The sequence below is a fragment of the Molothrus ater genome, chromosome 5 (assembly GCF_012460135.2).
Source record: "Molothrus ater isolate BHLD 08-10-18 breed brown headed cowbird chromosome 5, BPBGC_Mater_1.1, whole genome shotgun sequence".
Lineage (NCBI taxonomy): Eukaryota > Metazoa > Chordata > Aves > Passeriformes > Icteridae > Molothrus > Molothrus ater.
Genome location: NC_050482.2, coordinates 29,710,055 through 29,735,265, shown reverse-complemented (window position 1 = coordinate 29,735,265; position 25,211 = coordinate 29,710,055). Strand labels below are relative to the sequence as shown.

The 25,211-nt window shown below is 37.2% G+C and overlaps 1 protein-coding gene across 3 annotated transcripts in view; it reads right to left on the bottom strand.

Annotated features, from left to right (window-relative positions):
- Nucleotides 1-25,211, bottom strand: part of TMEM117 (transmembrane protein 117) — a 180,977-nt gene that overhangs the window by 96,277 nt on the left and 59,489 nt on the right. For all 3 annotated transcript variants that reach the window (XM_036401269.2, XM_036401268.2, XM_036401267.2), the window contains exon 4: nt 9,237-9,336. In XM_036401269.2, coding sequence (XP_036257162.1) covers nt 9,237-9,336 — 100 coding nt within the window. The remainder of the gene's footprint in view (nt 1-9,236; nt 9,337-25,211) is intronic.

Here is a 25,211-nt window from a genome sequence, read left to right as displayed (position 1 = left end):
ACATTTTCTCTACAAAACAGCATCAGAGATAAAGTTTCTGAGCTGAACACCCACCCATTAAAATTATGCAATTTAAGATCAGAAATAGTGTCTTTCTTAATTTACAAGTTTTAACCCTGCTCTTCCTTCTAGAGACGAACAGATAATGTACAACATTCTCAACATTATTTTAGGCAAGAGTGCTGTGATATATTTTTTCATAATACGACATCCTTCTTTTCTTTTTTCCCTTGTACACTGTGTACAGTGTCTAATAGTTCATCCTACAGATTCTGAAGGAATTCAGAATTAATGAAATGTATTGCTGTGTACCACTGCCATCTGCTGCTAACCTCTCCCTGTGGATACAGAAGGTCTTACTTCGCTACATATTTAATCCAGTAAAGATCTTCAGCTGAATGTGCATGGTCGGTCCAATACTCCTTTCATAATACTTTTAAAACCATCTTTCCCCATTTGATCATAGAGCTCCTGATTGCACATCTTAGCTGAGGTAATTGTTTCAATTTCAGTTTCAGAAAGAAAATTATTTTCTTCCCCCAGTCAATGAGAAAGGTTTGTGCTGCAATCTCATCCAGAACCAGACTGTTCCAGAGAGGAAGTGTTCATCTTAGAGACTCCAACAGTTTACACATTTGCCATCTGTACTCAAAGATCTTCAGTAAGAACATGTTATTTCTAGAGTCCCACTTCTCCAGCACTTCTGACACCCACTCATTCACACCATTTCTATGGAGTACATCATGTCAGAATGCAGAATTGCTGCATAGTTACTTTTTATTTATATGCTGCTCTGACTTCAGTTTCTAAATACATATAACCAGGATATATCAAGATGTGCTGCATAAATATCATCAAGAAGCAAATACCATTCCACGTGAAAAAGAGCAAAGGCAAGTAAGACAACAAGGAAGAGAAAATAGAGGTCCCCCAGGCTCATTTATAGCGGTATGGCTGCTTGAGGCTACAACACAAATCAATCAGACAAGATTTGAGTTGCAGGAAGACATATCTTCTCCTTAAAGCTTGTCTTTTGACTTCACAATATTAGGAGAACAGAATTTCTCTTATTAATATTTGATATGACCCTTCCTGTATTTTTAGATGGGATCCAGACTTCAAGAAAAGTGTGCACAAGGTCACAAAAAACTGTGAATGAGTTCACAAGCATTGAAATTTAAAAAAGATAGCTGGGAAAATGTCACACCTATTTGAAAGAACTCCTACTATGTTTGCTTATAATTGGAAGATGTCAGTAGCTGTTTAGACTACAGTAGAAGATATTTTGGGGTCTGACTTGGGCTTTGCATTTCTTACTCTTAAACTCTGAGGTACAGCTGGCTGTGGCCTTCTTCAAAAATAATCCTGAGGCTTTTACTGCTAGATATACTAAGCACATGTTTTAGAGCCCAGAAAATGGTTATCAACAAAGGTAACTGCTGCAGCAATGAGCTGAAGGAGCTCACTGGTGGGAAATAGACAGGGATGAAGTAACACCTCTGGCAATGCCTGGTCAGGACTGAAATGACAAAGTGACAGGGGAATACAAAAAAAGATCAAGCTTGAAAAGGCAGATAATTATAATCTAGAGCATATGAACAGATGGCAACACCATCAATCAATAAATAAATAATAGTGCAATCTGACTTGATGGGATGATTGGATGAACTCAGATGACACCAGGCACACTCCACCTTATATAACTAAGTGGCAGTCAGGAAGCAGAGCAGGATATGAGCACACTCATGCCCCAGAAAGTGGAAAAAAAACAAAATTAGCAGCTCTCATATGACTGGATATATTTGGACTGCCATTGTGCTGATGAATTTACTTGTGGTTATCACCTGGAGATAGAACCACTAGCTACAGAATGTTTCTGCAACTGGACTGGCCCTCAAGAAAAGAAATTAAAACCAAAACAACATAGACAGGTGAACAAAAGGGGCAACTGGCTTTTGTATGCCTCTCTGAATGGAAAGAAACATATTGCCACTAATAATGTTATTAGTTACATTTCTGTGCAGCCCTGGCAAGTGAGTTTAGGAACAGGTGACATCCATTTTGCTCCTTCCAGTTCATGTTTCATTGTTCAATTTCATTTCGGCTACTCGAGAACAGCAGAGTTGTTAGCTGTACGGCACTTCGGATGCTGCTGCAAATTCAATTACAGTTTTATTTTGTCATTTGATATGCCAGTGGAATAGAAACAATCAAGAAGATTGACACTGATCATAATCTAAATTGTCATGCCCAAACCTTGACAGAGGCATGAGTTAAAAAAGGTGCCAGTCATTCAAGACTCCTGACTCTTTAAATTGCCTTGTAATGTGCATCAAAATGGATTCTTCACTGCTTGCAAATAAACCTATGCACTATTTTTGCTAAACAGAATTTCCTGGATAGAATAATTACTTTTCAAGAATAATGTAAGTTTAAGAGTTCACATTTTTGGCTATTATTTTAGTCTAAAAGTTAAATACAAAATCCTGGAATCATTATTATTTTTAATGATGATGTTATGTTTTCCTTCAACATAAACTTTATACTGGTGTCCTTCCCTGTACTAAAGTAAACTTCATTTTTTAGTCACATTATTATTTTGTTTTCTCAATATTTTCACTGCAATAATTTAGTGCGTCTGCTATTTTCATCAATACAATAGTATTTCCAGTATCAATGTTGCTCACATTGAGTGAACATACTCTAGCAACATATATGCATTTTGAGATTAAATAAAATGAAGAGGTAAATTAATCTAGTTTCTTCAGAGTGGTAATGAACTCTTCATTACTCTAGGATGTTGACATAGATAGTTACATCTCAGCAATAGAGGACAAGAATAATATTCTCTCTTAATCGACCCAAGAAAAGCTCTTTGAAATCATTGAATAGCTTGCTATCCTACTCTACAAATAAATGTTGTTTGTCATGATCACAGAGGCAACAGTCAAAAGCAAATATCTCCAAATACTTTCAAAACTCTTGCCAAGAGATTGCAAGCCATTAAAAATGTTTTAATGGCAATAAGTAACCATCTATTCTTATCACAAAAATTAGTAAAGAAGAAAATACACCAAGAGTGTTCTACAGGTACCAGGTATCTACCAGACAATAACATCAAGTGATGGGTTTACTAACATGTAATGCATGTACTTCATTACTTCACTCTACACTGTACAGTGTATTAGATCATTATGCCTGTGTTTTATAAAGAAACACCATAACATCATTTACAAAGTCAAAATGAAGTGCCAAGTGAGAATATATTTGGGGCAGATAGTACTTCTATCCTAAAATACAGCAATTAGATTGTGTCCACTGTCTGTACAGCAGGAAATTAAGAAAAAGGCATTTCTCAGCAAGACTACCAAGAGAGGCTCAGATTCAAAAAAATCACTTTAGCAGACACATGTCACTGTGCTCAAAATTATGATTCAACAATTCCATCCAATCATGAAAATATCAAAAACTTCTTAAGAGCCAAAGAAATACATAGAGAACATAAGATTTCAGGAAAGAGAGGTTATGTATTTACAGTTGACATTCTCTAAACATGGAATCCATGCCCATACTCAGAATATAGGTCTTACCACAAGCAGGGACATTTCTGTCTTCGACATAACAGCAACATCCATGTTCAGGCTCTGCTGAACATTCTTTTATATGCAAGAACATACAAAACAAAATACTCACAGCTTAATTTTTTTTCACATGCAAAATAATGCCCAGGCCATAAGACAAAGAGGTGCTGAGGAAAAAGGACAGAGAAAAGTAATGATGAGGTAAGATGAACATGAGGAAATAAGCTCACTGTTTTTCACTGATAAGGCAGATGAAGATTGCTCCATACTCTTTCACACATTCACAGCTCCTGAGCTGTGACTTTGTCTTTCCTGCAAACAGCATTTTCAGGGCCAGCCAGCATTGCTAGAATACCTCTTTAATGGCAGAGGGAATATCTGAGGCTGCAGAAGGAGTGCTAAGTGGCTGGCTCTGTAAACAACGGGAATGGTGATATTTCAGAACAGCATAACTGAATGAGGTCAACAAAACTCATGGATAAAGGAGATGTGTTTGAAATAGGCAAAGCTGAATTTTCTAGTAGGCTTTTGAAAAATTCCTCGTCACAGGCTTCTATGGAAACTCAAAACTAAGAGCTTTAGGGAAGGCCTTTATGTTGATAAATAACTGATTAAAAGACAAGGAACAGAAGCTAAGTAGGTTAGCCAGACAGCTCTAGCAATGGAGGGAGGTCATTACCAGAGTTCCACAGGGATTTTTGCAGGGGATGCAGTTATTTGTCATATGCCTAAGCAAACTGGGAAAATGGATGAGCAGTGAGGTGAGAAAGCTTTATAATTATATTAAATTTTGCACAGTGAAAAGGATGATGGCTTGCTGGATGTGAAGAATTAGGAAAGGTGCTTATGGAAGAAAGTCCCTAGGCAATAAATTGGCACATGAAATTTTTGTAGTTGAATGCCAAGTGTTACAAAATGACCAAAACAATTCTAAGATCAAGAGTCATTATGTACACAAAATTGCACGCATTTCAGGAGAGCGTTAGAGGACCCTGCCACATACTTTTGGCTTATTTTTACTCTCCTGGTTGGCTTCTGCTTATAGTCACAGTTTAAGATGCTAGTCTGGGTGGATTTTTGGTCTGACCAGGTGGAAGAACTGGGCTTTTTTACAGTTGTAGCCCGAGATTTAATATGGTGCATGTGACAGAAAAACATTCTGGTTTAGGACTCTACAGATTTACTGTGTCCTTGTATGGCAGTAACTATGAACTTAAACCTGTCAACAATTGATGTTCATAGCATTAAGAATCACAAGGAAGGTTTCAGCCCTTTAGAGTATTCTTTACAAACCAGCCACAGGCCCCTCTGCTGGTTACACTGGGACTGCCCAGGTAAGACATGTTAATCACATAAAATGTAGAAATACAGAAAGTTTCTTCACCAGAGGATGAAGACAGAAATGTTTAACAGAGGAATGTGAATAAAAAAAAAAAATGGACAAAAATCTATTTTTTTCACAACTAGCAAAGCCAGAACACAAAATGGTGTGAGTTTTTCCCCTGGAATTATAAGGCTGAAAAGCTGGAGCTTTTATAGCTAATGCTGAAAATCTCAGAAAAGAAAATCCTTCTTGCATAAAATCAGATAATCGTTATCAAGGGGAGGAGCAGCCCACCAAAAGTTATATTTCAGAATGTTGCCCAATGAAGTGACTCCTTCCCCTAAAAGACTTCACAGAAGCCCAGGCAACTTGTGTATATGGGAGTCATTATCCAGTTCCACTAATGAGGAAAGGGAGGTGTAGATTCACTACTCAGTACTAACCTTTTGAAATCCCAATACTGTGTCCTGACAAGAACAGTCTTAGGCAGAAGGTCTCTACCTCCATATCCATCCATCCATGTGGATACGGTGTGTCTTAGTCAGCACTGGATTAGCAGAACAATAGTGATCTCTCACTCTGCCATCTATGCTGGAAGTACTACTTCCTAACTTCCTTCTAATTCATCTGCTAAGATGATGAAAGAGAAACAGTCCCAGAATTCTTCATCATCCCACACAAGGGAGAAGTCAAACTGAAGTCAAGCAAAGGTGTCAAAAAGAACAGCCAGGAATTGCTACAATGATTCAGTTCACACTCATTGTGTCAAGTGCTCTGCTAAAGCACAGTGATGAGAAAATTCCTGGCTTCTCTTTTTAAAAAGAATATGCTGATACATCTGTGGTGAACACTAGTTTGATGAATAATATACTAAACCATCCCTAGAGTTTATCATTGTTTCTGATAACAGGAGCCCACAGTCTCTGCTGCTCAGTGATTTCTCAAATGTTCCCAGTTCTCCCTAGCAATTAACATGGGAAAAGAGAATCTCAACTAAATTGCCATTCAGAAAGAAGGTAAATAGGAATAGGATCCCTTGTCAGGAGGATCAGCCTGCTATATTCATAGAGTTCAGACATGGGCTGAAGACAACTGCTTCAGCTTCTGATAATCCTAGCAAGCAATGTCTAAGAAAGGTACAACAAACTTCTAAACTTCTACTGTTTAGCCTCTTTCGCATGTATGTAGGGTTTGTAGGCAGCAATATGTCTTTAATGCAAAGCTTGCCATGTGTACGAGTATAGTTCACAGCTCAGGGTCAATCTTTGTGGAGGCCAAAAAGCCATCACCAAAAGGGAACAGTTTTGACAGTATGAAAGCCAACACTACTCTGCTCTCTGTGTCACTTTTCAGCGCCACTCACTCACTCCTGCAGCTATCCTCTGAGCGTGCCTTACTCCACATGCTCAGGACTGTGTCCCTCACAAAAACACAGCTGCAGCAGGTTGCTCATCTTCACAGAGAGGCCATTCTAATCATCAGAGATTCTGCCCTCAAATCAGCTCCTTCCTCAGCCTGCTTGCACTCTCCCAGAAGGCAGCTGTAATTGCTAGTTTATAGGTTTGTTTATAGGGTGGAATCTAGCCTTTCTTCCAAGGTATCCTACTGTGCAAAAATCTGTAGTGTCTGCCTCAAAAGCAGTCTCCATGAGGACAATGAACTTTTTATGGGAGCAGGAGGGCATGTCAAAGCAGGTACAAGATTGCAAGATATACTTCCATGGCTTCAAAGAGGGAAAAGTGCAGAGAGACAGTCAGTGTACTGAACCCATTCCCTTCTTCACAGACTTCAGAATATCTAACACTTACTACAGATTTCAGCAAAGATGTTCATTAGTAGCAGATGCTCCTGTCCAGAGGTACAAAGGAGAAGGTTCTGTGCACCCGTAGCACAGCCCCATTCTCATTACACACAATGGAAATAATATTGCTGATTTTATAACAAATTGTGTCAGATCCTGTCACAAAACTAGTCAGTCAGCTAGAAGCGTTGAGGAGAAAGTCTTACTTCTGCCTTTTCAATCCAAGACAAACAGTGATCCAAAACATATTTTCCCATTTCAATCACTTTCCTGATTTAATAAGCCACTCCTCACTGTCCTGGGGTAATAGTATTGTGTACTGATTACTCATATTTAAAATGGAACCCCATCTGTTTTATTTCTGCTTATTCCCAAAGTTTGCAATGAAATAGGGAATAAGATCCTAATTCCAGTATGGTTCAAACACAGTGAAGTGAAGGCTACATCTCTGTATTTATCTTCTGCTTTAGAGTCTACAGATGGATGATTTTTTAAAAAATACTTCTTAAACATAAGAAAATATAAACACTGCTGTGATGGGAAGATGTGCAAAGGTTTCTTTACAGGTTTGTTTTTTTCTTTTCTGTTTTGAAACACGATGAGGAAACTTCATAAAATATAATATCACAGAAAGACTCATATTACTTTGACATCAATTCCACACTGAGCTTTATAAGCAGAAGGTCAAGTAAATTCAAATATGAATAACACAGCAATTTCTGTTGATATAGAATAAGATGGATTGCTTAAATTAGATGCCATGGGACATGATTTGTGCCAAGGTACATGTCCATGCACCAACATATGCATCCAATCTCATCTTTTACTAATTGAGGTAGAGACCCTGAAATTGTAGTATTTTGTTTGATGCTCCCAAGCCTAGCTGCCCTTGAACACTGACATTTCCATTGCCTGGTTGGTATACTTGGCCTAGAGATTTGTGTTGCAGAAGCAATATCACTATTCTCTTTTGCCCTGAAGACCTAAGCATGAATCACTACACCTCTTAATTCTCCTCATGCAATCAAAGCATGTCCTAAAACACATTGACCCTCCAATTCCATGTTCTCTACTCTTCCTGAAAGCTAATAGAACCAGACTAATTTAAACAGTCTCCTCTAATCAAACCACCTCTGTAGTTTCTCCTAGTCTCTCTCCCACTCTTCAGTGGTACCTCCATCTGCCACAGGAATCTGCTGTGGCACAATCCAGTTGGGACTGCTGTTGAAGAGACCTGAGAGGGTTTTGAGTACCCAGAAAATCATCAGGATCATGCCTTTTTAATCAACCCTTTCCATGCTTTATACAGTGTTGCACAAAACAGGAGGTTTTTTAAATGGAAACAAGAAAAGAGAGACTGAAAAAAACCCACATTACCTAATGTAGAACAACTTGTCTTTAATCTGTCACTGGAGCCCTAAGTCACATATGTAGGATGCACATGATCTCTCTCAGTTCAGCTTAGTTTATGCATCATCTCTTCTTTGATAGTGGAATAAAGGTGTGGAAGCCCATGAGAAAAAAGCAAGCTAAAGGTATTCAGAAGTACCCATGAATTTTATTACCAATTCAGAAGATGTCCAACATTAATTGTCAACATTAGTCAAGGCACCAATTCTGTGATGTCCTTACTGTAAAGCACATACAAATTATTTTCTCTGCACTTGCTTTTCATGGCCACCATTTCACACAGTACAGTTTGTCTTGGACAAACCACAGACACATACTGAACAACATCCTGAAAAAATCCTTGATGCTTTTTTTTCCCTTCAGTCTGTTGTACACTATGTTCCAAATATGAAGGGTAGAAGACATTGTTAAAATCCAATTGCTAAAAATCTTACCTCTGCAAATCTTAAAAACCTAATCTTAAAAAACAAATTCACTTTTCATCACTTTGTCTTTACAATATGCTTTTTTCTGAACAATTAAAATGTGCAGATACTTTATTCTGTTCCCAAAAATTAGCTGTTGTTTTCTGGTTCTCTTTCACTAAGCTGATCTTTGGCTTGCACATAGAAGATGCCTTTGTAAGAAGTATAATCCAAGTGAAAACTTTATTTTTCCAAGTTCTAAATTAGATCAAAATGAATCAGTCAGATCAGACTACTTTCAAATCATGGCATGTAACTGGCTTGCTTTCCTCCTCTCATTCCATTTTTCTCTATCACGTCTTTCAGTTTAATTTTACTTCTAATTCTTTTCATTAAAATTATTTATCTTTAGCGGTTACTCACTGTTTCATGGGATAGCAAGTTGTGATGCTACTTCATAGCAAAGGACAGCCACCATGCAGAAGCCAATGGCAAAACTCCCACTCACAGAAGAAAAAAAAAAATCTCCCTGATACATTTTAACTGAAACTCCTCTGGACTGTCAATTGAATACCTGCCATTATGCATTTGTCAACTTTTTACTTTTCTGGGTTGAAACACTTGAGTTAGAGAAATTGAGTTTTCTCTCCTCTCCTCTTTCTCTTGAAAGCAACAAACATATTTCTTTCCTTTTAAAATGTAATTATGGTTCTTACCATCCATGCTGTGACAAAATCTCCCATCCAAGTCCCAACTGCAGCTACCTTCATAAAATTTTCATTCCTGATGCCCATGAAGTCTGTTATAATGTATGCACTGTGAAAACAAGAACACAAACATAAGACATACATATTTGCTCAACGTGGTTACAAAGAACTTGGATTAATGACAAAATTTAGGATTATCTGTGAAAGATTTCCCATTGCTTCCATAATAACTTTTCTACTAGAATCCGAGCCTTGACATAGAACTGAACCCATACGGGTCGATTTCAATTAGAAATGCAATGTGAATCTGATTTTGAAGTCCATGTCTCTTTTGAAGGTGCTAAAATAACAGTTGGCAAAGACTTTAGGATTATATAAAGCTTCTGGAAGCAGAAAATGATTTATGCTTTTTTATCTTTTTCCTTTATACAAATAGAATTACAATTTTTCAAATCCATGACTTTGCGAAACCTTCATGGAGAAAAATAAGAATCTTTAAGATGTCTTTAAAAAGACAATTGAGCTGCTTGACTTTTCACTGTATCAGTGATGCAACCACGTTTTTAACACATCAATGTAAGCAAGTTTTGCAAAATTTCAGTGAGATGTCACTGTTTCTAGATTTATACAATTTATTTTCACAGATATATTTTACTTAAATCCAAAAGAAGTATTTCCATTCTGCTTAAATAATGCAACAGATAGGACTTAGAACCTCACTTGGTAATCGACTTCAAGTTCACCAAGATGCTATAAGGACAATTAAGAAGGTAAAGCTACTTGTTCCAGATTAAAACCTTTCTGAAAAAACATACATTTTAACATACTGATATCCTTTTCTAAAAGACTTTTGTAGTGGTCAAGAAGAGGCAACTCTCCTCAAGAGCTAATATGATGATAATGAATATGAATGGCAATTGTATTTGAACTTTACAAGCGATGCCTTTGCTTTCAAGACACTTGTAAACATTTTTATGTATTGTTATGCCTATTTAGGAGTGTGCATAAGGGACACAGTTACATGTAAAAGTGTCCTTGAACACTGTGCTATCCATTATTCAAATCTTACCATTGTTACATGCCAAATATTGCAAGGTCTAGGAGCTATACAGATCCTACCTCTGCATTTGGATCAGTGCAAATTGATTCCACTCTCTGGGCCAGTTCTGTTAAAATCTAAATATCTGATCAAGATAGAAGGTCTTGCTAGCACTAATCCATGCATAACATAGTATAATTTCTTAGAATTTAATATGCTGTAGAGCAGAAATATTATTGTCAGCAAATAGTTTTATGACACATGAAAAATGTCCTAGTCTAACAGTCCTTTTCATTATACATATTATGACCTTTCAGCTGGTATGTCACTAAAAAAATGCCATCTGTTTATTTTTTCTGTTGAACAGCATATAAATGCTGGCTCTAATTTTCTGTTGGAAAAAAAAAAATCTAATCTATTTTAACAGCATTCCATGTAGTTCAAAGATCATCAGTATCCTAAATTCACCATGTTATAAATAAGGATGTAAGAACAGGAACATTGGGTCAGCCTAGTCTCCCTGCTTCAATGTTCTGTCTCCAAGAGAGGGCAACAGCAGAAACGAAGGAAGACTGAAAACAGGCAAGCACAATCCTCCCAGATATATTCTTCTAGAATTTTTATAATTGGAAAATATTTGGAATTCCTTTTTTCCTGTAGCTTGGACACGCCCTTCTTGTAGCATCTGTGGAGGCAGAAAACTATCAAGTCTGCATTCCTTAAAAAGATATCTTATTCACAAAGAAGGCACAGCAGTAAGTGTCACTTGTAAGGAATGGCCCTCAAATGCAAAGCACATCTTAGTCTTCTCCATTAGTGGGAGACACATACAAAACCCCAGGGTTCTCACCTTTTCTTATGTGCACTGCACATTCTCATTTGCATTACACAGGTGTACAATAAGCAAACACTTGCTCAACATCCCCAGAAAATGGGCCACTTGGGCCATTCCTATAGCCCTGGCACATGGAGCAGGCCTGCCACAGCCACCCTGTCCAGCACCCTGCTGGGCACAAGGAGGGTTAACCAAACAGGCTGAGAGGTCACTGATCCCTGAATGCAGGTATTACCTAGCAGAAGAGAAATCAACCCAGACATAAGAGATTCTTTTTAATGGAAACTGAAATTCTCAGTGTAATCACTTGTTTTTATGAATGTTAGAAGTACCAGAGAGGTATTATAAGAAGGCTTATAATAAGGTTGAATGAACCGGATACAATACTTAAATACACAGAAAGGCTTTGAAACCATCACGTCCTCCCAACAGCTCTTACTGTCATTTAGAACATGAAAACACCAAAGAAGCCTAGTACAAATTGTGCATTTCAGTCTACAAGTAATTAATGCCTGAATTAAAGATGCAAATTGACAAACCTTCAGTTAGTGTCAAAATAGCATATTATTATAAAGAAATTGTTACAAATATAAACTGTGCATGGTTTAAGTGCATTTACTGATTAAAATACAGCTACAACTTTTTATGAACAGGAAGAATATTTTTAGCATTTTCATCTTATTAGAAATAGTAATGAAATACATCACTATTTCATTAACTGTTAGCATTGCACCCTCTGTCTTTAATGCTCTCTGCAGTATTATTTTTCTTTCAAAACACAAAGAGAAATTGACTATTTTAAAATAGGGATCTGGGACTGCTTAAAATGAATTTAAAAAAAAAAGAAACCTAACCCTCTGGTTTTCATTTTCAGGTTTTAGTTTAAATAGGAATAAGAGCACTTGACATTTTCAAAAAAGACATGCTTTCCTGATGATACTAGCAGGGTACATATCAGAACAGTACCAAAAGTAAAATTAATTCTGTTATGGAAAATTCTCACATTCTTCTAGCTTTAGCTAGTGATTAGAGTAGTTTTCTTTAATTATTTAGTCTTATTCCTGGCTAGGACCCATGTCTGCACCTTGCAGGAGGACTAAGGTCTGCTGGGTTCCAGTTAACTGTCATGGCCAGCCCAGATTTTCTATAGCTTGTCAAAAGGCTTCTGTTTGCTTCCCCATAAGTGTACTGAAGCAAGGCACCAGCAGATTGCATGAGCAGCACAACCCAAGGAAACACCGAGGGAAAAAACACCACGGTTAAAGCCCAGAGTAAAAAAAGCTCTTCTGAGACAGACAGGATAAGTGAAAATAATTACAGTCTGAGGAGCCAATACTTGTGAATATTATAGATAAAGGACAATTTTTTGACTGGGATTTGGGAGCCTTTTGCAGTAACACTGGAAGCTGCAGCTCCAGGGAAACTGCTCTTGGTAGGCCAAAGTCTAAAGAAGGTAGAGCAACATTTTAACAGAATAGAGCAAAAGAGAGGGATCAAAAGACAAAGGAGACTGATAAGACAACTCTAAAGAGATTAAAAAAAATCATAAGTAACTGTCTACATCCATGTCAATGCAAAAGGTATGTTAATGAGTCAGTAAAAAGACATATAGCCCAGCGTACTTGAACAGTTTCTGGAGTTAGCAGCAGTGTGCACAGAATGGATAAAGGGGAAGACAACCACACTAGCCTGGAGATTTTATTCAAAGGAAGATCTCAGAGCATTTTCTCAAAGAAGGATGACACTGCTAAAATGACAAAGTGTGAAAGCAAATGGAAGGTTTTAAATTTTACATTGGATAAAGATGCTCAAGTCACTGTGGTGCTAACACTTTTCCTAGTGTTAAAATGTCTGAAAAAATGTCATGACTGAGAGTCAGTGCTGAGAATGTGTTTTCTTGACCACCATAGGATCTAAGAAAGGGTTTTAGCTTGAATAGAGACACTTAAATGTAAGGGTAAACCAGGAAGTCAAACTCTCTATGGAGCTTGGTCAGACTGGGTCAAGGATTTAGTTGCTTTACATTACTTCTTGACAGCTAGCATGTCAAAAAAAACAATGTTCACATATTAAAAGGCATTGTTAAACCTATGTGACTAAGTGATTCCCAGTGAAGTGACATAACTTGATCTCCAGATGATAATCCAAAGAGTTCTGCATCCCTCGTGAGGTCTGTGACATAGCTGACAACCCAGACACATCTGAACTGAACCCTGAGTGTCCAGGGACAGCAGTGAGAGCATAGACACTTTGGGGAGGTCTTAGCTGCCTTTTAAAGCAATTTTAGGAAGCTTGATACATCTTAACTAAGCTTCAGCTGGTTCTTTACTAGAGAACTGAAGGCACTGGGCCTGCACACAGAACACAGTGCATGCTCTGTACAGAGCCAACAAGAACTGCATCCACAGAGAGTGATAATTTAATGCTCTTTGAAAAGGAGGGGAGGCCTAGATATCTTTAATGTTGAGTAAGAAAAAGTCTATATATGTTTTGCAGTCTGATATGCACTTTTCTGGGGTGGTTTTATTATCTGGCCTTCCCCTTAAACGGTTGATTATATCTATATGGAACTCATCTTCCTCGGTGCATCTGACAAAGTGAAATGCTTTGACATTGGCAAACAAGTGAAAGTACAGGAGTTTACACAGGCTGCAAAGAGGGATGTGTTTAGATGTGGCACCACAAGCTTCCATTACTGTCAATTTAGAAGAGGCAGAGAGTGTCAGAATAACTGAAAACACACATAAAAGACTGCAGATACAGTTCCTGATCAGTATTTGTCACTCTAAAATGACAGAATGGCAAATGAGACACTTGGTAGCAATTCACTCAGTTGAAAAGCTATTCTTCTAATGTTAGGAATTGAAGTCAGAGCCACAGGGAACTGGAAGGTGCCCAGAGACAGCAAGACCTGCTATCTTATAAACTGGCACATGATAACGAGGATGGCATAATGCACAGCTACCAGCAAACAGCACAGAGAGCACAACAGCAATTCATCCAGTCCCTGACGATCCCCAGTGTATGCTTTAGACATACAGACAAAACTCCTATGACACCAGAACAGAGAGAATTAAGAGGCACTGAACCAGGGATTTTGCTTGACAAGACATCAAAGAGGTAACAGCCACAAGAGGATCAGCAGGCTAATCTCCAAGACACAAAAATCTGAGAAGCAAAACCAGCTTGGCTATAGTGCAGCAGATCATGGCACAGTGCAGAACACCTGAGACTGACAGGCCAATTCTGTAACTGAGCATCACTGCCTAGTAACTTATTTATACATGCTTTTTTTAAACCAGGCAGCAGAACTCTAATTCTGCAAACCTCTCCTCATCATTCTACAGGCTTGAGGGCTGTGTGAGTTACTCTGGGGACTTTGCTTGTAAAGCTCCCAAGCCATGAGAAGTTCTGCTGCTAGGATACACAGGAGCTCCTCACTGTCCACAGGGACAGACCACTTAGCTTCTGGCTTTGCAAGCCTGCCTTTGAGACAGGGCCCATTGAAAAATGCAGCAATTTCAATTCTGTCTGTTAATGTAGAAGAGGTGTGCAACTTAAATGGTAGTGTACACATGAGATCCAGTCCCTATTCCAAGGGACACTGGTTTAATGCCCTTCAGAGTTAGAGAATTGAACCTCACTGTCATTCTCAATCTGAAAAGATGATGACACAAGAGGATAAGAAATATGTGTTTCAGGAGACTGTTAGGTGAGGTGAAACTGAAGCTGGATATTCCATATTTTGTATAAATATCATCTTGCACATATAAGAAAAATATTCCCTTTTCTTCACTTTTAGAATGGATGCCACTGGTCAGTACAGGTGTTTGGCTTAGATCACAACTACAGACCAAATTAAGGTGCCTAAGCAAATTGGGACAGGATTTTTAACATATTTTTGTTCTTAATGTAGCTTTTTATACTGCTAGTTGTAGGAGTTTCCTGTGTGGTTTTTGTGGATTTATTCCAGCAAACCAAGCATAAAGCACTTGATGTCCAACAGAGTCTGGACTTCTCTTTAGAGATCAGGTGGTATTCATACAGATTAACTTTTGCCTAATGACACTAGTCTTCCTAGGCTGTCTTCACAATCAAAGGATCTGATAGCAATTCAAACCAGCATGGTAATTTAGATTATTTTCTTCTATGGCATGGTGATGTCATATATGAAAATGGCCAACAGCTTATGTCTAAAGGAGTTGCAAAATGGAAATCATAGTGACAGGCCTACTGCCAGAGGCTGTAAGAGTCTGCATCTCTACTGGGAAAATCTTAGGGATCTGCAAATTCAAAAGCATTAAGGACATCCACTATGGGAGGAATGCAGCCTCTTGGGTACAGGTAAACTATGGTGAGTGTTGGCACATACTTCCAGCAAGCCAAAATGACAGGATTTGCTACAAAAACCTACATTTTTGTGTGCCTGTCAAACCCTAAATGACAAATAAAATTGGAGACAATGAATAGACAAGTTGAGAATTCAATCCAGATTTCTTCCCTCAGATGAGCACCTTCCTCCATTATTACACAAGTGTTTTGATGAAAATTATAAACTAAACCTACAAATTGTACTACAAGGAACTTATGATGGACAGGATAGTGTGGGGGAAAGCACAAAAGGTGCCTGAAAAAAGAATTAAGCAAACTGACTTTTCAAATTCATTATGTCCATGAGAAATCTTTTATAAACTTTCCAGGAATTTTGCTATTCATGTGCAATGTGTACCATAAAAAAACATATATTCTGTTTAGTCAGAAAGAAGAAAAACAAAGGCTGCAGAGTGCATTTAGCATTTTTCTGCTGCAAATACATGCTACAATACTCAGCCAAGGATAGGTTGCAGAAACGTTTCTAATTATACTGTGAACAGGTGAATGCTCAGCCATTCACACATAACACAGCCTTACCTGTCCCACCACACACTAACACCAGCACTGCAGCTTAGTTGTAGCTGCTTATGCTTCCATTTCAACTCTATGACTGCTGCATAAGTTGTTTTTACTGAAGCAATGACACACAGGGTTGCCTCTTACATGCCAGTTTGATACTGCAGGAGAGGATTAAGACATTTTCTCACTGCTAAGTGAATTGCCTGTTGAAAATTATTTTAGTGGATAATTATTTTAGTGGATGAGTTAGGAGAACTGTGACAAGTTAAGAGAATCATGCCACTTTCTAGAATTCCTTTTAACAGGCTAGTAAAATTCTGCAACTAATCTGCAACAGCGTACTGTGTGCTGGTATATTAAATGACCTATTCAATTCACTCCATGTGCCTATATAGTAGGATATCAGAATAGTTTTACAGTAAAAAGTGCCAAAATGCAAGATAAAACAGGTGCCCAGGGACACAAATAAGACAGGTGGCCTTGGGCACTTGTTAAGTGTTTTAGATATGCTTATCTTAAAATACAGATAATTTCTTTGGTGTATGGTATTTCAGAATATTTCATATATTTCAGCTACTAAAATTAATAAATAACAGATTTGGAAATAGTATTAATGTATTTGAAAAAAGCAACAGAAACTAAAGAATATATCAGGCAATGCATTTATAAAATGAAGCTAGATTAGTAATTTAGAAAAAGAGATGCGGTGAAGCTTTTTATAAGAAACAAATAAATAATTCTTTGTTTTTAAACTTGGTGAGATACTGGTAAGAATGGATTTGAGTAATGCTGCACTGGCTGTACTCTTCAGAAAGGGCCATGGCTTGCACATGTCCATGCCTGTTTTTGACATTTCAATATGGCTAAGAAGGGAAATAGGCAGATGTGCAGCAATATTCTCAGAAATTGAAGCTCAAAGACAAAAAATATTAGTTAATTTAAAAAAGAAAAAGAGAACTGTTCATACCATCAACAGAATATGAACAAAATTAAATATTATAGCTGTAACTCTATCATTTTAACCAAGTGTTTTGATAACTTTAAAACTTCAGTGAATTTCAGCAAAAGTTCATACTTTCTATCTGTTTCAGCTGTAGGGATAACAGAGAAGTTTAAATGCATTATTGCAATGAATAAACAAGTAACTGCAGTGTTATTGCTATTCAGAAAGGGGAAAGTAGGACAATTTTCAGTTGTTACAAAACACCGGATCGACTCTGCTTGTAAACAGCAGTACAATTGGGAAAGCAGAAGCAGAAAAACATTTAACTACATTTTAATAAAAACTTGTAAGTATTAGCAGATGATGCAACTCTGGATATTAATCATTCTTTAACTTACTAAACTTCCCTGAAAATTTGATTTAGAAAAACTGGGTGTTTTTATTTTAAAATAATGAAATGCCAGAAAACTACAAAAAATGTGCCATGAGTTAATGAGTTGGAACAGAGGGAACAAAGAAATGTTGACACAGAATCTCTGCTAACAGATACTCAGTGATCATGATTGAAGAGAATTTGAGCTGGATCTGAAAAGAATGGTAAGCCACAGCTTTAAAAGGGACACTACAATCTGATATAGCTACAAATGAGCCCGAAATAAGAATCTTCTGAAGCACTTTCTCTGCAAATGGTTTGTTCAAAAACATTATCCAAGTTCTACAGCCTGCACACACATAGCCACTATTCTGTGGATAAAGCAAAACTAATTGGGAAACTGTCATAGAAGTAAAAGTTATTATTTAAAACTACTTAGAGGTGCAAACAGAAAATATCTTTCAGGTTGGGTGGGGCTTTGAGTAAGCTGGTCTAGTGGGCAGCATCTCTGCCCATGACAGAGGGGCTGGAACTGGATGATCTGTAAGGTTACTTCCAACACAAATCTTTATGATCCCATGATTCAGTTATGTATATTTGGCTTTGAATCTGTTTAAGATGACTGGTTTATATCAGTCTTGCTTCAGTCTATAAAATCAGACAGAGATATAGAAACTAGAGTTGTTAAACAAAAATTCTTTATCATGCTCACAGGTACCTTTGAGAAAAAATGGAAGGAAAACGAGGCTTGACAACTCAGGGGCTGGTCTGAGGATTTGGTTGGCTTCCCTCATGATGTACTATCAGCAGCAGATTGCAGAGCAGATGGAAAAGAACTAGACTTCAAGCAATGTACAAATTATGAAATTGAGATTGTTTCTTTACTGTATTACTTGAAAACTGTATATAAAGAACAACTGTGTCTAGGGCCAGTCACTTGACAGGAGCTGGCAGGTATTTACACAGAGTTTTACATGGAAAACACAGCAAAGAACACAGCCTGTTCTTCCACTCCTTGGCTGCCAAAGCAAGCACCTTTGCTGTGACTTCTTAACCATCCGATGGTTGATACCAGTCCAACGCTTGATATAACTTTGCCCTATATTGTACTGACTGTTTTATTTTCTGGTCCCTACAATACTCAGCATTTTAAATAAAATTATCATTGAAATATAGAGGGAAAAGTGACAGAAGTTTTTTACTGATTTTACCCTCAAACTAACAGCTGTCTATTGCAGACTGTCCATTTTACAATACAGTCTTCTTTTAATGTCTTGCACATGAGTTACCAGAAGACAAACACATCAGAACCACACAGTGGTCAGGTTTTTGCTCCACCACTGTCACTTGTAATACAACTATAAGACACCCAAATGAAGAAAATACAAAATTTGTGGTCTGAACTGCATTGAAAAGAATATTCTCCTAACTTTCCCTAAGGAGAAGCACATCTTCAAACAATGGAAAGAGATAGAAAGAGATAGAGATGTGTGCACATGCCTTTTTGACATCCAGAAACTAAACTTTGATGCTTTTGGCTACATTTTTAAGGTCAGTTAGTTACAAATACTACTGAGTTTCATCTCAGCTACAGACTTAATAAAAGTCTCAATTTCAGCTGGGAATTCTAGGATTCTCTGGAAGAATCCACTTCTCTCCAGAGTCGATGGAGAAGAACAAGCACTTTAGACATAACTCATTTGATTTATCTTAAACATCTGCACTGGGTTTGGCTGAGATTGAGTTAATTTTCTTTAGAGCATCTCATATGGTGCTGTCATTTAGATTTGTGACCTAAAGAGTGCTGATGACACACTGATGCTGTTAGCTTACCTTGTTAACATGCAAGAACACCTCTGAATCAGATGACTCATCTTCTGAGGATTACAGTTCCATTAAATGCAAAAGTAGCTAGTTAAGTGCAAACTCATCTTTATTGGATTCTTAAACTATGAAATATGACCAAATATGGATTTTTATGTTTTGAGACTAGCACAGTTCAGATTTCTAGAGTGAAGGTCTAACATTCATTTTAGGCCTACACATTTACCAAACTGCAATTAAAGCTAGTGACTTCAGTTAAAATATGTAGTTTGGAAAATACCATTCTAACTGAAAAAAATTACCTTTAAACTTATACATAGATTGAAAAATACATTTCCAAATAATGCAAAAGATTACATGACAAAACATTGTCAATATGAAACCTTTAAAAGAATGAACAAACTTCAGCTAAGATTTCATAAAACATTATGTTAAATCTAAAGTTGAAAAGAAGACAGATATGATTAAATAAACTGTGAGATAAATATCTTTGTCTGATGCTCAGTGTGGAAAAACATTTCACAATACTACTCTTCAATGATAATTTGTTCCAGAAATAGTTTTATACTGACTGAATGTTATCACCCACATTACTTTTTACTATTAGCTAAATCAAATGGGGGCATAAGGATAACTTGGATCTTTATCTTGGATGCTCCCAAGCTTCAGGAACACTACCACTGTATTTTACAGTATTTCCTGAGTTTACAAATTGATTAGGTGGGAGATTTTCTAACTAAACTGGTATTCTACACTGATGAGTGAAAGAAGCAGAAGGTTCTTAGCAGAGCAATTCTAAACCCTCCCCTCTGCCCAGGAACAGCAGTGCAAAAATTCTCCCTGTCAGTTGAAGCCATGAGAATGCTTAGAAGTAGATAAGATCAAATATAACTCTTCAAATAAAACCAAGTATTTTAAGCCTCATACAATAATATTTGGTCTTTTAAAGGAGAAGATAGAAATAGTAAACAGCTCACTTTCAAGCAGCAATGCTCACACCACTAAGAAGGTACACGGCAATAAAGTAATTTGAGACCTAATCAATAGAAACCAGTCACTACAAGGAGACAATGATTAAATGATCATATTTCAGGACTTTTAAATCTTATTTACAAATGACATTTAAAGACACTTTACAGTAAACTTTTTTTTTTCCAAAATAAATATTTTTCTAGGTATATGTCAGATATATTGCTCGCTTTTATCCTTTTTTTTAAAACGTCTTTTTCACACACTCTCGTGAACAAAAAAGTATATGCATTCTAAATACAGCTTTATATCAGACATAATACTGCACATCTTCATTGCTACACACATTGGTTCTGGTTGAGATAGACTTTTCTTTCATTTTCCAGCCCACGCAGTGCTGTGCTTTGCATTTCTAGCTCCAGGGGTGCTGGTAACACAGTGATGTTTTGGCTATTGCTGAGCAGCGCTCGCACAGCATCAGGGCTGTCTCTCCAACCCACCACTCAGAAGGCCAACAGGCTGCACACAGGCAAGAGGTTTGGAGGGAGACAGCTGGGGCACCTGATCTGAACTGACTCAAAATGCATCACACTCAGTCATAAAAGGGAGGGTGGGAAGGAGAAGGGAGGGATATTTTGGGTTATGGTGTTTGCCTTCTGAAGGAATTGCCATGTGTACCAATTCCCCACTTCCCAGAAATTCACTGCACATCTGTCTGTTGGCATGAAATGGTGAATAAATTTCTTCTTTTTTTCCTTCCCTTCCACATGTGACTTTTGCTTTTTTTTTATTAAACTGTCATTACCTCAACCCATGATCTTGCCCATTTTATTTTCTTTCTGTGCTGGCAGATAGCCAAAATCAACCCTCCACAATATATTCTGTTCATACTGACTTTCTACTAACAAAAGGAGTCCACAACTAATAAAGTACACTGGTTTAGCATTAATTTAAATATTCCTAAGAAATATTTCAAATACAATCATAATGCCAAATTTCTGGTAGGACTTTCAGAGATCCCAGTATCTACATTAATCATATTTATCTCTCAAATACATACTGTTAAATAAGATTAGAGATTTTTTTAAATTAATTATCTTCATTTGCTAATATCAATTATTTACCAAACCAAACTGCTCCATAAAATTTAATTTTTATATATTTTCCAATTTCTTTTAATCTAGATAGAAGTACTAAATTCTTACATAAGGATTGTATCATCCCCTTCTGGCCACTGTCTGGCACATTTATACCATTTACATCCTCAGTTCAAAATTTATGAACCAGAAAACTTCACAAGTATATTTATGATAAATGTGTTGACCTAGTGAGAAGTTTCAACATTACATGACAATGCAGACAATCTACAAAATCTTTAAAAATAAGTATCACCATGTCTGTGAGTTACCTCCTGCAATGTTTAAAGAACATTTTCTTGGATTTGTTTGAAGCCTGTTCAGTCAGTAGTCTGTCACATTTGTGAATTAAATCCCATTTCTTGTTCTGTACTGAAAATGAAAACAAAATCCTCTGCTAGATAAGAGAAAAAAGAATGGATTGTGACACTGTCTCTTTTGATTTACTGGTTGTACAGGCACACTGTGCATTACACTGAGTCATCTCTTTAATTTCCCTGAAGATTGTATCTCAGAACTGGCAGGAGATCTTTCCCTTGCAGGAATCCAGTTCCACTTTTTCATATCCGGTTTTCACATTTCCTATTATACTGGAAGGGGGTCATTTACCAGCACTTAAAGATGGTAAATTTTTACTCTTTTCTGATCAGAACTCAACTGTTTGACAGTTGCTCCTTTATTCCAAATAAAAACCCAGACAAATAACACTTCAAATATATATATTACATATTTTCCTATTTTTATACTTCTCATGAACACATAGAATAATTTAGGTCAGCAAAAACTCTGGAAATGATCTAATGCAAACTCCTGCTCAACTCAGGGTTAAGATCTTCCTGCCCTCAGCAGCAGAGCACAATCCAAACTGTTGCTAAGGTTGGAGACCTCCCCAGCTGCTGTGGTCAGAGGTGAGGAGCAGCACAAAGGAGAGCCACTGCCATGCTGAAGCTGCCACTTGGGAAACCGTTTAGGGTTTTATTAGGATAATACTACAAATATTCTGCCTCTTGCAGCTTGGATGACCAATTTCAGGAAGACTGACAGGAGCAAGAACTCCAAAAGAAAAGCTTACTCCATGTTCTGCAAACTTGAAATACATTTCAACTGATCAGATTTGGAATGACAAATACTATTCATCTAAATTTGAAGTTAAATCTCCTTTTTTTTTTGTCAGAAGTGTATCAATCTGCTATGTTTTTGTGGGGGGGGTTTTGTGATAAGGATTTTGAACTGATTAAAAAGTGCACTCAATTTCTGAAAATTTTAGATGAACTACATTCATCTTGGAAGTAACCATGTTCTTAGATAAAGAAAAACACAGTTGAAAGTACAACCAAATGCATTAACTGGTTTTGGACAGAGAAGCCCACAAACACTTCTTGTTTAAAAAGCATTAACTAACAGAATGATAAATAAAAAGCTATATCTTTGGATAGTCAAGAAGAAATCTTCACTGATCAGGCTTTGGTCTTTAACTGAACTGCTGAAATAGAGAGCAATTATAATTTTTTTAAGTATGTATTTTTCTATCCCCCTTAAAGGAAAACAAGATTTTGGCATTTATCACACTGTCAGGAAGCTTTCCTAGGCATTAGAGAATTCCTTCTTATTAACAGACCCCTCAGGAGTGAAAGAAACCCTGCCCCTGATGAGGAGCACATGGGTGTCCTCCAGAGGACAGCTGGATTCTTAACATGGTGTGGATATGATATATTTTGATTTTCATTCATGTTGCTACTTTTCCAACATACTTTTTCACCTTGTGTTCTCTCTAATCTGTTGCAGGCTTGACAATATCTGGCACAGCCCCACACCCATCCTGTGAGCAGTATGGCTGGCTGGGACAGTGAGCACAGTGCTCCTTCCTATGCAAAGATACCTGTGGGAAGACAGCACAAGCCACGTGGCTTTTTCCAGATAGCAGAATAAGTTAGTGTTTGGAAAAGAAGTACATGAACTCTGCTGGTATCACGCCTTCAGTCTGCCAGAGGACAGCCAACAGAAGTTTTCTGAGGGTTTTACACCACTTTTCTTAATGCCCTTTGTTTTAGAGTCCGATCATTACACACTTTTCTCTTTGTGTCCCTCAAAAAGATAAAGTTACCAGTGCTTCCTTTTCTCACAAAATGGTATATGACTACCATGAGATAAAACTGAAACCTCAAATGAAAACTTATTTATAGAAAATACATAAATAGCCTTTTTTTTCCCCACAAAACAGATGTTCATTAAACCAAAAAAATTATTGTTCTTTAAGTCAATGGGGAAGTAAAGAAACCCCATAAGATTTGGCCAGATTGGCAGGTACAAAATAGCAACACTTCAGATGCATTTCCTTATCAGGGATTTGTTTTCATTTAAAAAGGTCATGTTTTCCCCTATGGAAACTTTGTGACAGAAGTGTCTCCTCATTAAACAAACGCAAGCAGTTTGTTTCAAAACAATGAAGAGAGAAGAGATTATTTTTGGAGTAAGACCAATAAGTCAATCCTGTTTCTTTGAAAGCTGAATAGACTGCAGACTGTAGAGACAGTCAGTGTTTCAAGTCCTTCAAGAGAGAAAGTAATCAAGAGAATAGAGTTTTCTTGATGCCACCAGCAGTGCCAGTTTGGAACAAATATTAGCTTTCAATAATATCAGATGATCTCCAGAGCATAGAGAGAGTCAAAAGTGGAATGGAATGGAGAAGAATTTTTTCCCCTAGATAGTCTGGGGATAAGTTCCCAAAAGATGAGAAAGAGAAGTAATATACGACAACCTGTTTGACAGGCCAAATTTGAAATGCTGACACTTTTTGTTCTTAGTGTCGTAAGATACTGTTGCCAAACAGTACTGTATCTTACAGTATCTATCATACTGTACCTTACAGTATCTAACTGTTTGTTAAGAACATTTGAATAACTTTTCTGATGCATTTTCAAATAATTATAAGCCCTGTGGCCAGCTTGAATAAAATATATACAAAATATAAGGTAAAAATGGGGTCCATATCCAATATACTTCATCCTGAAGTACTTCTGCACAGGGGTACAAAAACACAGAAGAATCTGACTGGATACAGAAGAGATCAGCTCTAAGAAAAAATTGGCAATGAAAAGGCTTGCTATCGGTCCCTCTTCTCTTGGGCAATGCAGGCACTACAGTAAACCTTCTTACTTCAAGGAGATTTTTGCCACAATAGAGGACTTTGTTATTAATTGGTAGTTCCTTCAAGAGTTGATGACTATGGCTGCAAAAAGAAATTTATGTTTAAGGCAGGCCAAGTGAGAAAGTGACTACTGCTTACTGGAATAAGAGCCATGAAACAATAGAGCAGCAAGTGCCAAAAGAGAAGTGATGCTGAAAGAGAGGAACTCATCTATTTGTATTTCAGACTTTGTGTGGCCTCTAGTCGAACTCATGAGTCTTTTCTTAACAGAGTGAACCTACTCAGGGCCGATCAATTTATAGCTGGACAAAAAGGAATGTTCCTTGAGTTTTGTAGTACTAGTTTCAGGCTCTGACCACTACTTCCTCGCAGATGCCTGCTTAAATAATTTGGTCCTTATGCATGATGTCCACCTGAGGAGAATTTCTTTCATACTTCATGTTTTTAACTACTTTTTAACAATATTTTGTCTATAATATTTGAGTTTCAATTTAAAAATAAGGTATGTGTTGATTAGCAGCATAGTTTTTGATTTATGGATAAGAACTCTTAACGGCATTTAAGAACTCCTAAACAGGAAGAGGGGACTGAGAACTTGAAAAATTGAAGTTTTGGGGATAAAAGCTTTTTAGGTTTGGTCTGTTATCCCAGCAGTGACCTTTGAGAAGGTTAAGAGATTAAAGGTTCGCACAGTTGATTGTCAATTTTTCAGATCAGTCTGCCATTTCAAGAACAGGAATGCAAGCTCTGCAGGTGGGCAAAACACTTTCAGTACAGTGGAACACCAATTTTCTACCCTTCCAGTCTTCATCAGAGAAATTTTG